This window comes from Nannobrachium achirus, assembly GCF_963921795.1.
Source record: "Nannobrachium achirus genome assembly, chromosome: 4".
NCBI classification, from domain to species: Eukaryota; Metazoa; Chordata; class Actinopteri; order Myctophiformes; family Myctophidae; genus Nannobrachium; species Nannobrachium achirus.
Genome location: NC_137813.1, coordinates 34112354 through 34126588, shown reverse-complemented (window position 1 = coordinate 34126588; position 14235 = coordinate 34112354). Strand labels below are relative to the sequence as shown.

The window sequence follows — 14235 nt, the reverse complement described above, 5'->3', positions numbered from 1 at the left end:
CTAGTTCATTTTTAGTTCATAATTCCCCATTATGAACTAAAGTTCATGGTTCCCCAAAATGAACTACATAGTTCTTTTTTTAACCATATTTTTTTTATACTTTTGGCTATTCAAAAAAAAAAAAAATAAAAAAAGGGAAAAAAAAATATATAAAGGTCTATATATATATAAATGTTTAGACGTTGCTGCATGCTATTATTTGTCAAAATTATTGACTCAGCCCATATAGAACCACACACAGCAATAATTTCATCCAACTTAACATTGAGGTGCCCACAATATTTATGTGCCCACTGCCTAGTTCCCAGTCTTCCTGCACCCTTATTGTGAAGGGCTGAATGTAATAACCATGTTATTGTCTCATTGTGTGAAATATCATAATATTCAAAACAAATATTTGACTCCAATTGATTCCCCACACAGTATTGACTTGATATAGCAATAAAAAATATATATATATTACACAGCAGTTGTGGGAAAACTAAGACATTGTTCAAAAAACACAATTCCGATTTTGGTCATTTTGGAAATAGGGCAAAACATATATTTTTCTTCAATCTACTGTCTTGACACTCTAACCAAAATTGTTCTATAAACCATAATCTACAAATTGGAAGTGAAAGAAACTTTAACACACATTTGAAATGAAAACAAAAAATTACATGTACAAGGAACCCCACTAGAAAAAAACCAAAAAATTACATGTACAAGGAACCCCACTAGAAGGCAGACGTTTCTAAACCGTGCACAGCATGTTTCCGCGTTGGTTAAAATAGCTGATCTACAAGCTCACGTTGTCTCGTGGATGCGACGCGTTGTGAGCTTGCAGATCAGCTATTTTCGCCGTGCAACACACATAGGACAAAGTATAGTCAGTCAGGCTTGCGAGACGAGGAGGAGATTCACAGTGCAGCAGCAGAGTGCAGACAGCACCGCATATCGGAACGTTCACGAGATGCAGTAGGCACTGCTGCGTGCTGCTGCGTGCAGTGCCTACTATTGGAGCATGTAAATGAAAAGAGAGACGAGAGGAGCAGAGGACAGATGACCGCGGAGGCGCGGACCGCCGCATGAACGGCCGACGAACGCCGACGAACGTCGTTCACGGGCGTCAGAATGACCGCGTTCGACAATATCGTTCATCAAGCGAAAACAATTACGTTCAGTTCACGTTCGCCCAAAATATGAACGTGTTCATGAACGATCGTTCTTTGAACGCGTTCGGGTACAACACTGTCAATGGAGATTATTTTTAAATGTATTTCTTGATCACCTTTGGAGTTGCATGATGGAGTGCTCTTGCCCTTTAAAGATTTGAAATATCTAAGTATTTTACATTATCTTTCTACTTTCCCAGCTGATCATGGGGTTATGTAGTAAATATTTACTTGAGATTATATGGGACAGGAGTGAGACATGGCCATTTATACAAAACCATTTATTCACAACAGTAAAACAGCTTCATTACAAGTTTCATTGTTTGTGTCACAAAACCATAATTACATAAGAAACTAAGTTTGTAAAGTAAATGTCTGACTTCAACTTCATTTCCCCCTTGTGGAAGAAAGTGTTAATACAGCTCTAATAACAACACCACTCCAGACCAGGACTAGATAAAAAACAAAAACAAAAAGGAGGCCAGAGCAAGATGTTATAAGCTGTAAAAAACAACAACAATGTGACCAGCCCAGACGTTGCATTTATAAGAACTAGTGTAATATCTGTAAATCAAACATGACGGGTGTATACAGGCTCACCGTGGCTCTGAATCAAATCCAGTCACTGATAAAAAGGGTTATGGCCAAATCAATCTCCAGAATATTATGTGGAAGTGTTCCCCTCAGCAGATTGGTGGAAAGTGCAGCCTGACTCATCTTGCCAGTGTGCATTGGACCAGTTGTTTAGTCTGTAATGATGAGCTCATCACAGCCCCAGTCCTCATAACTGCCATCAGGAAGGTACCGTCGGATGATGATGGGGATCTTTCTACACCTGTATGAGTGGAAAAGACAAATGAAAATCATGGAAAGATACTGAGTATCACAAAGAATATAATGGTGGTAAAAGAAAGTCTCATACACCGTATTCGTGATCACTTTTGGGGGTGTAAGATTACCATAAGCTGGCTATGTTTAAGGGAGAAAGCTAAGTGAGAAAGGTGTGTGACTGTGATAGGTATGAAGTACGAGTGCAACAATACTTGTACCGGTATCGAACCGTTCAATACAAGGGTGTACCAAACCGAATTACCCTGTACCGAACAATACAATACAATACGTAGTTGTAAAAATATATTTATAAATCAAGGACATTTCTGTTTATTTTCTGTATCGAAAAAGTAGACCGTGACACCAAAATATCGAACCGAACCGTGAATTTTGTGAACCGTTACACACCTAGCATGAAGCTAGTAGATCGTTTTATTTTTTTTGTTGTTAAATGACAACATGAAATTGAACACATGTTTTTGTTTGTTTATTGTTACAGCTGAAAACCAGTAGTTCAATAATCCACTGATCCAATCTGGCCAATCACCAATAGCAAACTCCGTTTTATGGTACCCTGGTTATCCATACAGCAGTGGACATGAAATATTTATAATTATAAAGTATTTCCCCCATGACCCATTGTTAAATTATTACTTAATTAATACTTACTTAAGCTCTTTCATAGCAATCTGCAGAGGATCTGTCTCCCCTTCTAGCTCCACCATAACTGGGGCACACATCCTATAAGAAAGGGGGAGACGTTCTGTAAATACATGTTGAATGTTGTATCAATTTTTTGGGGGTTAAACCTTATATTGACTCACCTACTATTATATGTGGCACATAATCAAGTACTTGTAGCAACACTTAAAACTTTTTAGTTCAAGACCCAAAAGAGACATTAGACGCTTCACGTCGCATTGTAAGCTTTTACATCTGCTATTTTCTCTACTTCTTTATTATTTATGCACTTTCTTAGAAGCATAACACTCCACAACAAAATACTCCCAAAAGAACTAAAAAAATCACACCCGTGTGAAGTGGAGCTGTGTGTGTGTGTGTGTGTGTGTGTGTGTGTGTGTGTGTGTGTGTGTGTAGATCATGTGTACCGATTTTTGTGACATTTGAAGAAAATATGTAGGAAAAGGAGCAAAAAGTGTGTTTTGGAGAAAATTCAAGATGGCGGAAAATCTATCCTGGCGCAAATGGGCGTGGCCTATATGGGGAGATGCGTCTTGACCCAAGGAATCCAGGGAAAAAAGAATTTTAATTTTCCGATCTACGGTTCAAGAGTTACGGGGCAAAACGTAAAGTGGGCCGTTATAGCGCCACCATGAGGCCGAGTGATGTAATTATTTTTCGATTCATTCTTAAAATCATTATGAATCTCCTCTCCGAGGTTTGAAACTGTAGCTCCTATGGTTTACGAGAGAAAAATACTTGAAAGTGATTTCTTGCATTGTCCCATTATAAGTCAATGGGGACAATTAAGCGTCGTTTTTTGCCGATTACGTCGGCATGGTAAGGCGGATCGGAACGAAAGGTAATAGAACACCATTCCCGGCCGAGCCGCACATTTTGATGTATATATTGCGCGAGTGGCGTAAATGGTGCGGCACTAGTTACGCGCCGAAGTCAGGCTACATACACACAGACACACAGACAGACACACACACAGACCCACACAGCCACGTATAGGGAGCTGCACACAGCTCCAAAAATATACCTGTTATGAACCAGTGATGACAAAGTCACTAGAAAAATACCACTCACGCTATCTGAAGGGCTCTCGTCCCCAGAACTCTGGCCCGCTCGTATTTGGTCATGTACTGTGTTGTGATCCTCTTCTGGTTGGCCCCATGGCCCTCTCCTGCTGGCAGGATCTTCACATTCTCCTGGTCTTCCTGGTTACCCGAGTAAAGACAAGCATTGGGATACATTACTCACCACAGACAGAATAATTACAAGAGCACAGAGGGGGATGAGTCTGTGACAAAAATCCCTTTTGTCAGGGACTATGTCCCACTTCCAATATGGCATGTGTATGCTGTGCACATACACTGTGTGTGTATGAATGAACACACACACGCACGCACGCACGCACGCACGCACGCACGCACGCGTATTCATGTCTCGGTTTGGAGTTTTAAAAATATGGTCAACCTAAGATGGAGGGGACACTACAAATGTTGGGTGCTAGAGATACCGTAGTGGCAAAAACAGTTACTTGTGTAAGTAAGTTGTGCCTTCACATAAACCACAAGCGCACTCTGGGAAAGAAAGTCAATTCACCCAACAAAAAGTCATCCAATAACTCCTATTGATAGATCGACTGAAGTAGTCTAAATAATCCAAATAGTCCAGTCAAAAATCCAACAGAACAATATCCAACTGAAATGTGAAAAGCGAATATAAAATGAACCATCTCACTGTTTTAACGACTCATCATTGGTATTCCTGTGCATAATTATTTCCCCATCTTGCATAAGCGATGAAGTAAGCTCTCCTCATTGTTGTGATGATAATATAAATAATACAAAATAATAATGGTCACAATGATAGCATAAAAATAATAGTATAGCATACTTAACATGATGCTCCTATTTTGTAATTACAAGTGAGATAAAGAAGGAAACAAAATCTAAAACTTACAACTCGCCACCCTGGCCACAATAGGCGATGTAAATGGCATGAATCTGCAGACACCGGAAGTGCTGCGGTTAACAGAAGTTACGTCATGCGTTGCAGTCTTCCGGTGAAATTCTCCCGGCGGAAGTAGCACCGTTTCATGCCGTTTCAGCCTATGGTCATAACCAGGCTTTTCTCTTCGCAGATGAGTAAAAGCCTGGCTAGTGGCTACGCGAGGCTAACAACTCGCTCACTCTAGGCTAATTAAAAATAAGGCAACCTACATTGAATAACAGTGGAAAAACAAATAGGTTTTCTGGACTGAACACACAAGGCACCAGGATGACTCAACCAGTTAGCAAGTAGGCTAGCTCCACAGAATAAATGCCCATGGTATTAACATGATGTGGCCTGATTTTCATGAACTATCTCCCAAGAATCGCATTTTATCAGTCGATGGAAACAGGCAAAATGTGCATTTTCCTTTCTCGACTTTCTGATGATTCGCTTCACATTTTCGAAAAGGCTTTATGGAAACGCAGCTGAGAATTGTGAGAGTCAGTGGAAGGACCCAGCCGGACGACAAACTCACATCCTCTGCGTTTTCCAGGTCATCCAACCCCTCGTCTTCTTCAGCGTCATCGAAATCACCATCATCGAAGCTACAGTTTTGAAAGGAGAAATATTAACTGTTAGATTAGAAACAAGACGTATTATTAATAATAATCAGTATTATTAGTAATACTGTACACCCCAGTAATCAGTGGTGTACAGTAACTAAGTATATATAAGTACAATTTTGAGGTATTTGTACTTTACTAGTACCAATACTTTTACATCTACTCCACTACATCTCGGATCCTAATATTGAACTTTTACTCCACTACATTTATTTGAAAACTTTAGTTATTAGTTAGGCCTATTTTGCTGATTATAAAACATACGTAAACCACTTTAGCAGTATTTTGTATAGCCTAGCACAGCTAAACAATCCACCCATGTTAACACACGTATATACTGCAGTTAGTTAACTGCATTATAGTCTGGCTACGCCAGGCTAAATTGTGTACCCTATGCTATTTGGAAATAGCAGACCTACAAGCTCACAACGTAGATTCGCTATTTTCAAACAATGTTGTACTTTTACTTTTGGTACTTTATTTACATTTTGAAGCCAACAATTTCATACTGTTACTCAAGCACATTTTTAATTCCGGGCTTTTACTTGTAACGGAGTACTTATTCTATATTGCAATATTGATACTTTTAAAATAATTGATAATGAGTACTTTCTCCACCATTGCTAATAATTTTGTAACTAAATGCTAATTGTGTCGACATGTGAGGACAGTACACCACGTTATGCTTGCGTTTATAGAATAAAAAAAAACACCACAGTATCAAAACCACTGTTCTAAACCCTTCGCTGGTTACTTACTTATCTTCATTGTCTGACATGTTGCTGTTTTAAGCTGTATAAATAGTTGTATGTGTTGTAATAGTCGTATGTTTAAACGATACGCAGTTGTTGACAAAACGTCTGCGTTGCTACATGAGAGCGGAAGATTAACGACCGATTTCCGGTAAGATTGTGCATTGTGCAACCACAGGGATCCTCCGAGTACTCACAGGCGACACTGCTGAGTAGTTCCACTTCCAATCTAATCCCATACTCTGCAACTGTTCTCTCAAACCCCTTTCTGATTCATCATCAGCAAATAGACATACGAAAATATATTACATGGGTAGGCCTACATGTTTATTATATATATTAACCACACAATAAAGAGCACAAGATAAAAAAAAAATAAACATAAAAACAGCTTAAAATGTTCAAAAAGTTACAGAAGTGATGGAAAGTAACATTTAGAAATGTACTTACAAAGTACATTTACTCAAGTACAGTAGGCTTACTTAAGTTTTTTATTTGAGGTTTTAAAATATGTGTATATATTATACTTCTGCAAATATTTCATTTTTTTCTCAGACAATTTCAGTAACAACTTACTTTACAGATTTAAATTTATAGAACTCATATATGATCACCGGATAAATATAATGTATTATTATATGTTAAGCCTGCCTGCAGCACATGCATAGATTATTAAAATGGGGAGGCCATAGTTGAGTGGTTAGTGAGCCTGCCTGGGGAACCAGAGCCCCAGGGCAGCAATGTGTCCAAGTGTCCCTGAGCAAGACACTTGACCCCTAATTGCTACCCCATCCGCGTTCCTCTGTGGGCAGCACTCAGCTGGGTTAAGATGAAACTGAAGTTCCCCCTTGGGATAAACTAGGTGTGTGACAGTGTGAGAGAGATAAAAAGAAGTTCAGCTACACCTTTACCAATACCAGTTGAAACATTAAAGTGATGAACACATGAAAGTATAACTCAAAACATATGATTGTATATTTGATGCCAATACTTACAGTATAGTACATACTTTTGGTCAAGTAAAGGCACTGAATTGCACTACCTTTACTCTAAGACAGATAACCAAATACATTCAAAACTTTCATATAAAAAAAAGTACAAATGCAACAAGTCATTTATATGAAGAGTGCAGTTGTTTTTTGTGAGAGTTTGTTTGTGCACAGTATTGAAGCCCACATTCTCAGGCTACTGATTCAGGCTTGATGGATTAACGCCCCACTGCCTCTTAGCTCTTCTTCTTGTCCTTTGAGTCATTGGCAGTCTCAGATTTTTGGCTTAGCATCTTCAACACTTTCATAAGCTTGAACTTCCCCTTGGACTTCTTTAGTTCTTTTAGGCCCTCTTTCTGGAAGTCTTAAAAGGAGACATACAGCAGTAGAACATGGGGAACACATACAGTAAATGGAGCAGTGAGTAACCCAAGCACAGTTTGGGACAGTAGAATATTAAAATGGATTTAAATGAGTGACAACAACGAGAGATTGGGAAATATTTTCTCACCTTTCCGCTTCATCATGGCTTCTAACAACAGATCTTCCTCCCTTTCTCTGGAAAAGGAAACAAAATAAGATATGAGTCACATTTTTTAACCACTTGAACACTTGATATACTGTACTTAGTTGACTGGGAGTCCCCCAGGGCTCTATAGTTGGTCTGCTCCTTTTTTCCCCCTCTTCACCAAAGATAGCTGCGCTACAAGTTTACAACAAGTCGAACAGTGAGGTGTTGTGAGCTTGTAGATCTGCTATTTTCAACAAATGTTTGCCCCAGAATAGGGATGCTAGGTTTCAAGTGGTTTAATCACCGCTGTCTGTCCTGATCCAAGCCACTGATGATCTGGTTTCTCTGTTCAATAATGGTGACCAGTTCGTCCATCAGTTGCTGCTCTCGACCTCGATCCTCCTGACTCCAGTCACATTCTGTGAAGCACATGTATTGTGTCAGATCAACATATGAAATATCAAGATTTTGCTGTGTATACATATAGCCAAGCATGCACCTTACGGTATTTGTGACATACTCACCAGGTTTATTGAGGAGACATCGGAGTCCATACTCTACGTCTGTCTGTCTTTCTTCTAAGTGTTGTTGCTTTGTGCTGGGGACATGATAATATGGCCATAAGTTAGAATGGACAACAAGGTACACAACAAAATCCTTAGTGTAAGTTTAAGCAAAATAGGATGAGGAGTACTAACCGTCTCCGCCAGTGGGCAAAATATTCATAAAACATTGTGTACCAGGTAGGACTCATATATTACATATTAGCAGAATCTGCTTTGTTCACATTTGACTAGTGTGATAAAGCTCCACCGGCTGTCCCTCCGTCTGTCCGTCACGTCACATCACACTTTTGCCCCTACTCTTATCTCTGGCACCGTTGGCCCTATCGATGCCAAACTTTGCACACTCCTTGGGTGGCAAGTCACAACCTCCGCCCCAGATTTCTCACATGCCCCTCTTCTAGTGCCACCATCAGGCCGACTTTTGCAAAACACATTACACAGTATCTCTGAAGTCATGTCATCAACATGGATCGATCCCATTTCCCTCCTGATTGGCTATGATTTCACGATTGCCTTCTAAAGTTTGTGTATGCAACGTGAGTGACGGTAGCTTATCTCCCGATTAGGGAGTCTTACTGGTGTGATAAAAGTGTGATTTTGAGACCTATTACAGCCTAAGATCGTAAAACTTGTCAGGATTTTGCTGTCTACTTTCACTCTCGCAAAATCTGGATCAAAGGTACTGAAATTAGATAGTGGACAGTGATGGCATAATCAATATTTTACTGGCAACAATATCTATTCTATACCAATGAAATGTACTCACAGATAAACCAGCTCTGCATCTCTGCGCACCAGAACATGTTTCTCACGGATGAGAGTCAGCCAGTCCATAAGCATCTTCTCCTCATCTTCATCTAAAGTGAATGAGTCAAAAAACAGAAATAGAATTACCTAATTGGTACCTCAACGAACAGTGTTGCTTGCCAAAACTAACAGATTTGATGTTATATGTTGTGTTGTTAGCCTTTTTCCTCTTGGTCAAGCAACACTGCTGTGTGATGAAATATAAATTAGGTTAAGGGAAATTAGTCTGTATGAGAGTGTTTCTGTGGGTGTTGTGTGCTTCAATTTATACAGAATAGTGTACAGAACATTGTAGGTTTATTACTGTGATGACCATGTGGAAAATTCCTGACACTGGACAATCTGTTACAATTTAGTCTGGGACGGTGGACACTGACAGGATAAGACAAATAGGATCTTCTTAAATTACCATTCTGGCAGTTTCTCAAACTTTTCTCCAATTCCGTTCCTTTCAGATCTAGGGTCTCCACCTGTTTATCCAGTTCTCCCATCTCCACCTCTAGGTCTTCCACAGGAACAACACAGTCTGACTGCACCTAATGGGAATTACAGTATATAAAACGTTAAAAGAGAGTAGTCCCCTTGCTGTTGCCTTCAACAATATAAATGCATTTATAAAAGATATATATATATGTGTAAACTAAAAGGAGATCCTAGACGGCTTATTTACACAGGAACCACTTTATGTATCTCATATAACATTGAAAGACAGATAGAACAAACAGAAAACATACACCGTCTCCCGTCGACTTGAACCCCGTTTAAAGAGAAAAAAGAAGAGCTTAAACTTGCTAGTGTTAGGTATAATGCCTGACGGTCACCGGTTAAGAAAATGTCTCCATTTGGCGATCCCTAATATATATATATATATATATATATATATGTTACAGTATGTTCAAGAAACCAGTAAAAGTTGTCAAGGAGCACTCGTTTTGACGTTCACCACACACTAATCACCACCAGATGGCGACGTCAGCCACTGGATAAGAGAGTTACGTCACGCTTTGAACTCGCCGCAGACCGGAAGTGTTTACTCTTTATTTACTAGCCTAGCCTAGCCTAGCCTAGCCTAGCCTAGCCTAGCCTAGCCTAGCCATTAGCTCCATTGTAGTCACTTGGACAGGGCGTTTAACGTGCGCTTGCCCAGGCCTTACGGCCTGGGCATAAATATAACGATTGCATTCACCACGGCTTCGTAACTCGCGCGGCGCTCCGCCGGCCGCGCGGCCCTGGCCCGCTCTTCGCGGCCACTCGCGCCTGCGGCGCTCGGGGGCGAAGAGCAGGACCAAGGTCCGCTGGCCTTCGCGCCGCTTGGGGCTTCGTGGACCCAGGGGGGCCTCGTAACTCGTTTGGGCTTCGTGGATACAGGGGGGCTTCGGTAGCCGCTCGCAGTGTCGTGGACAATAGAGCGGCGCACCGCCTGGAATACGTTGTTGTGGCGACCGCTTGCTCCGCCCCGTGCCGCACCACGAGTGCTCCGCGTCTCGAATGTGCTGTTTCTCTAATATACTATGACATATATATATAACACATCCTAAGCTCTTGAATTTTTTGTGTTATATAAATGGTCATGTATATGCATTTTGTCAATAAAAACATCCATTAAATCAATAGATAGATGTTATTACATTGGACCTACATCCAACTGACCTTCCTCTTGATAAGGGGGAAACCATATCCAGGGGCAGTCTTAGATTTCGGAATACAGAGTTTTCGATCAAAAGGGTTCTCTTTGCGGGCCTGCTGAAAACAGTAAGAAAACAGAATATCGAAAGCAACAATATGTTTTACTGACTTACATACAAACCATGAGAGCTGACCACATTGCCAGTGGCATTTGGAAACCAGCTCAATGTCAAATATTGACACAAGTGAGTCATTCATATTCGGCCTCATGGTTTTGTACTAAAATCATGCTGCTTGTTATTTGTTGTATTGTACAGTATACATGGCTCCATGACACAAGCTGAACGTACTTATTTTTTTGTTGCTTTTTACCCCCTTTTCTCCCCAATTTAATCGTTATGCCAATTAAAGATGCGGTGCCATGATTTCTTTCCCCCCTAAAACATGATCAGGTATTGATTTTACTAGGAGGAAGATCTTTTCCAAAAAAAGAAAGTGTACAGAAACAGTTAAACTTATGTTTTTTATGTGGCCACACCCACCAGTTCATTAGGTATGCCTGGTTGTCAGGTTGGTGTTAACCCAGCTGAAGTTAGCCACACCCACAATGTTGGGTGTATGGTAAAAGGGGAGGGGTTGATTGTATGATGTCATTAACTCAGTGTTTTTCAGTTGGGCCTTTTGACTCTGGCTTTCAGCTTTCAGGAAGTACCATCCAAGCTCCTTTACCACTACACGACCAACACGTGTTTAATGTACTTCTCCCATTAGCTCAACCTCTATCTTTGAAGTGTCTGACACTGTTTGCCTCAAACATCCTGATGAATTCAGAATTCCTTGACATGAGTAACTTCGGAGTTCTTGCCAATAATTATGACTACTGTATATTGTATTACATATTATGTAACATGGAATCTATGTTACATAATTACCATTACCTTCTACGTCATAGAAGGCTGATTGTACCTTACTCAAAGATGCCGTCTTTCCAGATTCCCTTGCTTCTGGCAGGCGATTGGAGGTAGAGGGACTCTGAGGGAGGGTAGAGAATATAGCTGGTACAGACACACTCTTTGTTAAAGGTAGAGTCTTGGCTTCATCTGATGCCATGGGCGATTCTGCTGCTCCTACTACACCACTCAAGGCACCAGCTTCAGATAGGTCAGGCTTGCAAAGTCCAGCAGTAGCTCCAGTCAAGTCAGGAACTTCTAGTCCACTTAATCCTTTCCCAGCAAATTTTCCCAAACCACCCGACGCTGCAGCCAGGTCAGGCCCTCCAAATCCAACCATGCTATTTTCACCACCTCCACTAGTTACCCCATTACCTGCTCCATTCCACTCTGGTATTCCAAGGCCACTAGCTACCCCTTCTAATTCAGGTTCACCACTAACAGTGCCTGAAAAATGAAATACTCCTGGTTTCATTTCAATTCTTGATACAGTATTTGTAGCTGGTGCTTTAGCATTATGAGCAGTTCTACCAATACTGGATGGACTACCAGAGGAACCAGTGGATTCTTCCCTCTGAGTGGAGTATGAAGTGGGTGATTGGGTACCTTTGGAACCTTGTCTCTTGGGTGGAATGGGCTTTTCAGCTGATGCTGTTTTTCTGTCAGATCTAGAAGTAGTATTTTCTGTGGCACTCAAGCTCACTGGAGCTGAAGCGTCAGGTGGTGATTTATTTAGCTGATTATCAGCATTAATTGATGGGATATTTGCCTCCGAGGGTTTAGTTTGGTTGGCAGATTCATTGTTGGTACACTCTTTTCTTGTACCATCTTGATTGTCCTCTTCTACTACCTCCCCGAATGGATTGCAAGGAGGAACTCGTGGCCTAAACCATGATGAAGGAGGTGTCATTGGGGCTGGGGCAGGGGGCAGTTGTGTCCACGGGCCTGAATGGACAAGAGTCATCCATGGATGTCTACTTTTGGCTTTTCGCCTATAAATAAGAGAGAGTAAAGTATATATTAGGCAAACTAGGTCTGAAAGGAGTGATTAAATAGTAAAGGAAAAGAAACAATGGACAATGTTTTTATTCTGATTTTATACAAATATGTACAAGTGGTTGATGCCTAAAATAATTACACAATGTCAAATATACTTACGTGTGAGAGGTGCTGGATGGGGCATCACTAACGCTGGATGAGTTGCCTGCTCGAAAGAATATAGATTAGGTTTTTACAGTCACATTTAAGAAAGAGAGAAAATGGCCATGAGAATGTCATCATCATTTGTACTTTATATACAAAGTATACACAGGATATAAACAACACATTTGCTTTAATCAGTTACAGTGATTTCACCTGCAGTAGAAGAGCTGTTCATTCTTTGAAGTATTTTAGTCCTGGGTGCAGGAACAGGAGGTGTAGACGCATTTATCATGCTACGCTGTACATGAAAAGGCCTACCACTTCCTACTGAAAGTGATACACACAGGAACTGAGCCCAGAGGGCACTTGTGTTTTCGTTGTTTCTTCCTGCAACTCAGAGTCTGTTTGCATGGGCGACAGGCCAGCCTTTTCAGCTCCTTCAACTTGTGTATGTTTAAAACTGTGTCGAGGAGGATGAGGTGGAGCTTGAGTCTTCACTTTGTCTCTTGACCCAGTAGCCGAGTCTCTATTTTCTTTCAGTCTTGGCTCCTGTCCTGCCTTGAGTTGCTCTCCCCTCCCTATCTCTGGTATATTACAAACATGTGTGTCATGTGACCCTGTTTCACTAGTGTAATGAGGGAGACTGGTGCTGCAATCCACCCTGAGAGACAGTCCCCCCTCACACTTTAATTTGCTGACAGAGTGTGCTGACTGAGTGTGCAGATCACTGCTTCAGAATCATTCCCCTGTTTATAAGACCCTGGTTATTGGCCACATCTGAAAACAAGAATGAAAAATATCAATAGGGAAGCATTTGTAATTGTGATGGTAATGACATACAGAATAAATACTTTAACTCTCTGGTACTAAAGGCTAAAGATCACAATGAAGGTAAAGCATAAACCCAGTAATAACATTTAACACTAAAAGACACAATGACCAAAATGAGCAAACATTGAAGAATTTAAAATACATACTGTATATACCCCAAACAATTTGTCAAACAAATGAAATAATCACTGGCAAAATATATAACTATATAAGGCTACCGTACAGTGTGTAAGAAAAGAGCTTATACATTTCTTCCCAGAAGGGTTAACATTGAAAGAAACCCTTCATTATATAGCGTTGGCTTCCATATGTACAGTATATGTGTTACCTGAAGAAGCTGCGATGATAGCCTCCCTCTCTTTCTAATGTCTCTGGACCAGGTGGGCATTCTCCCTATGCAAGACACAGATGCTGGATGACAGAGGATGTTCTCCACTTGACCGCCGATCAGGTAGCGCCTGAAAACAGAACATAAAACAGTGACTAAACCATCAGGAGGTGTACTCTTCGATAAGTCAGAGTGACGCGTGATGACGGAGAACTGGCAGGACTGGCTGCAAAGCAAAGACACACAAACTGTCAAATAACTGCACATTTGACTGAAAGTGGAAGAGGTGGAATATTATGGTTTGTATACATTCACAATGAGAGTGTCAGAAAGTGGATTTATTTTTGATTAAGTCAAGGTAATGAGACACATAAATGACCACACTCACAGAGAGAGAGAGAGAGAGAGAGAGAGAGAGAGAGAGAGAGAGAGAGAG

The 14235-nt window shown here is 40.7% G+C and overlaps 2 protein-coding genes across 2 annotated transcripts; both read right to left on the bottom strand.

The window, feature by feature from the left end:
- Positions 1–1420: 1420 nt before the first annotated feature.
- Positions 1421–6181, bottom strand: polr2f (RNA polymerase II, I and III subunit F). The gene is made up of 5 exons (XM_080725065.1): positions 6055–6181; positions 5209–5278; positions 3762–3892; positions 2658–2729; positions 1421–1992 (listed from the first exon to the last, which is right to left on the bottom strand). Exons 1-5 carry the CDS (start codon positions 6072–6074, stop codon positions 1902–1904), a joined length of 384 nt encoding a protein of 127 aa, XP_080581191.1. The 5' UTR covers positions 6075–6181; the 3' UTR covers positions 1421–1901.
- A 1092-nt stretch (positions 6182–7273) lies between these two features.
- LOC308282852 (MICAL-like protein 1) lies at positions 7274–12465 on the bottom strand (the record flags this gene model as incomplete). Its single annotated transcript, XM_080723240.1, has 8 exons — positions 7274–7401; positions 7549–7595; positions 7853–7967; positions 8073–8146; positions 8881–8971; positions 9331–9457; positions 11514–11579; positions 12388–12465. The coding sequence occupies 8 exons, from the start codon at positions 12463–12465 to the stop codon at positions 7274–7276; spliced, it is 726 nt and encodes a 241-aa protein (XP_080579366.1).
- Positions 12466–14235: the final 1770 nt, after the last annotated feature.

What these genes read in the sequence shown, in the direction of transcription:
- polr2f (XM_080725065.1), bottom strand. Translation starts at nt 6,074, where the DNA reads ATGTCAGACAATGAAGATAA. An exon ending in ATGTCAGACAATGAAGATAA is followed by an intron (nt 5,279 to 6,054) that starts GTAAGTAACCAG and finishes TCAAAACTGTAG; the next exon opens with CTTCGATGATGGTGATTTCG. An exon ending in ATTGCTATGAAAGAGCTTAA is followed by an intron (nt 1,993 to 2,657) that starts GTAAGTATTAAT and finishes CCACTCATACAG; the next exon opens with GTGTAGAAAGATCCCCATCA.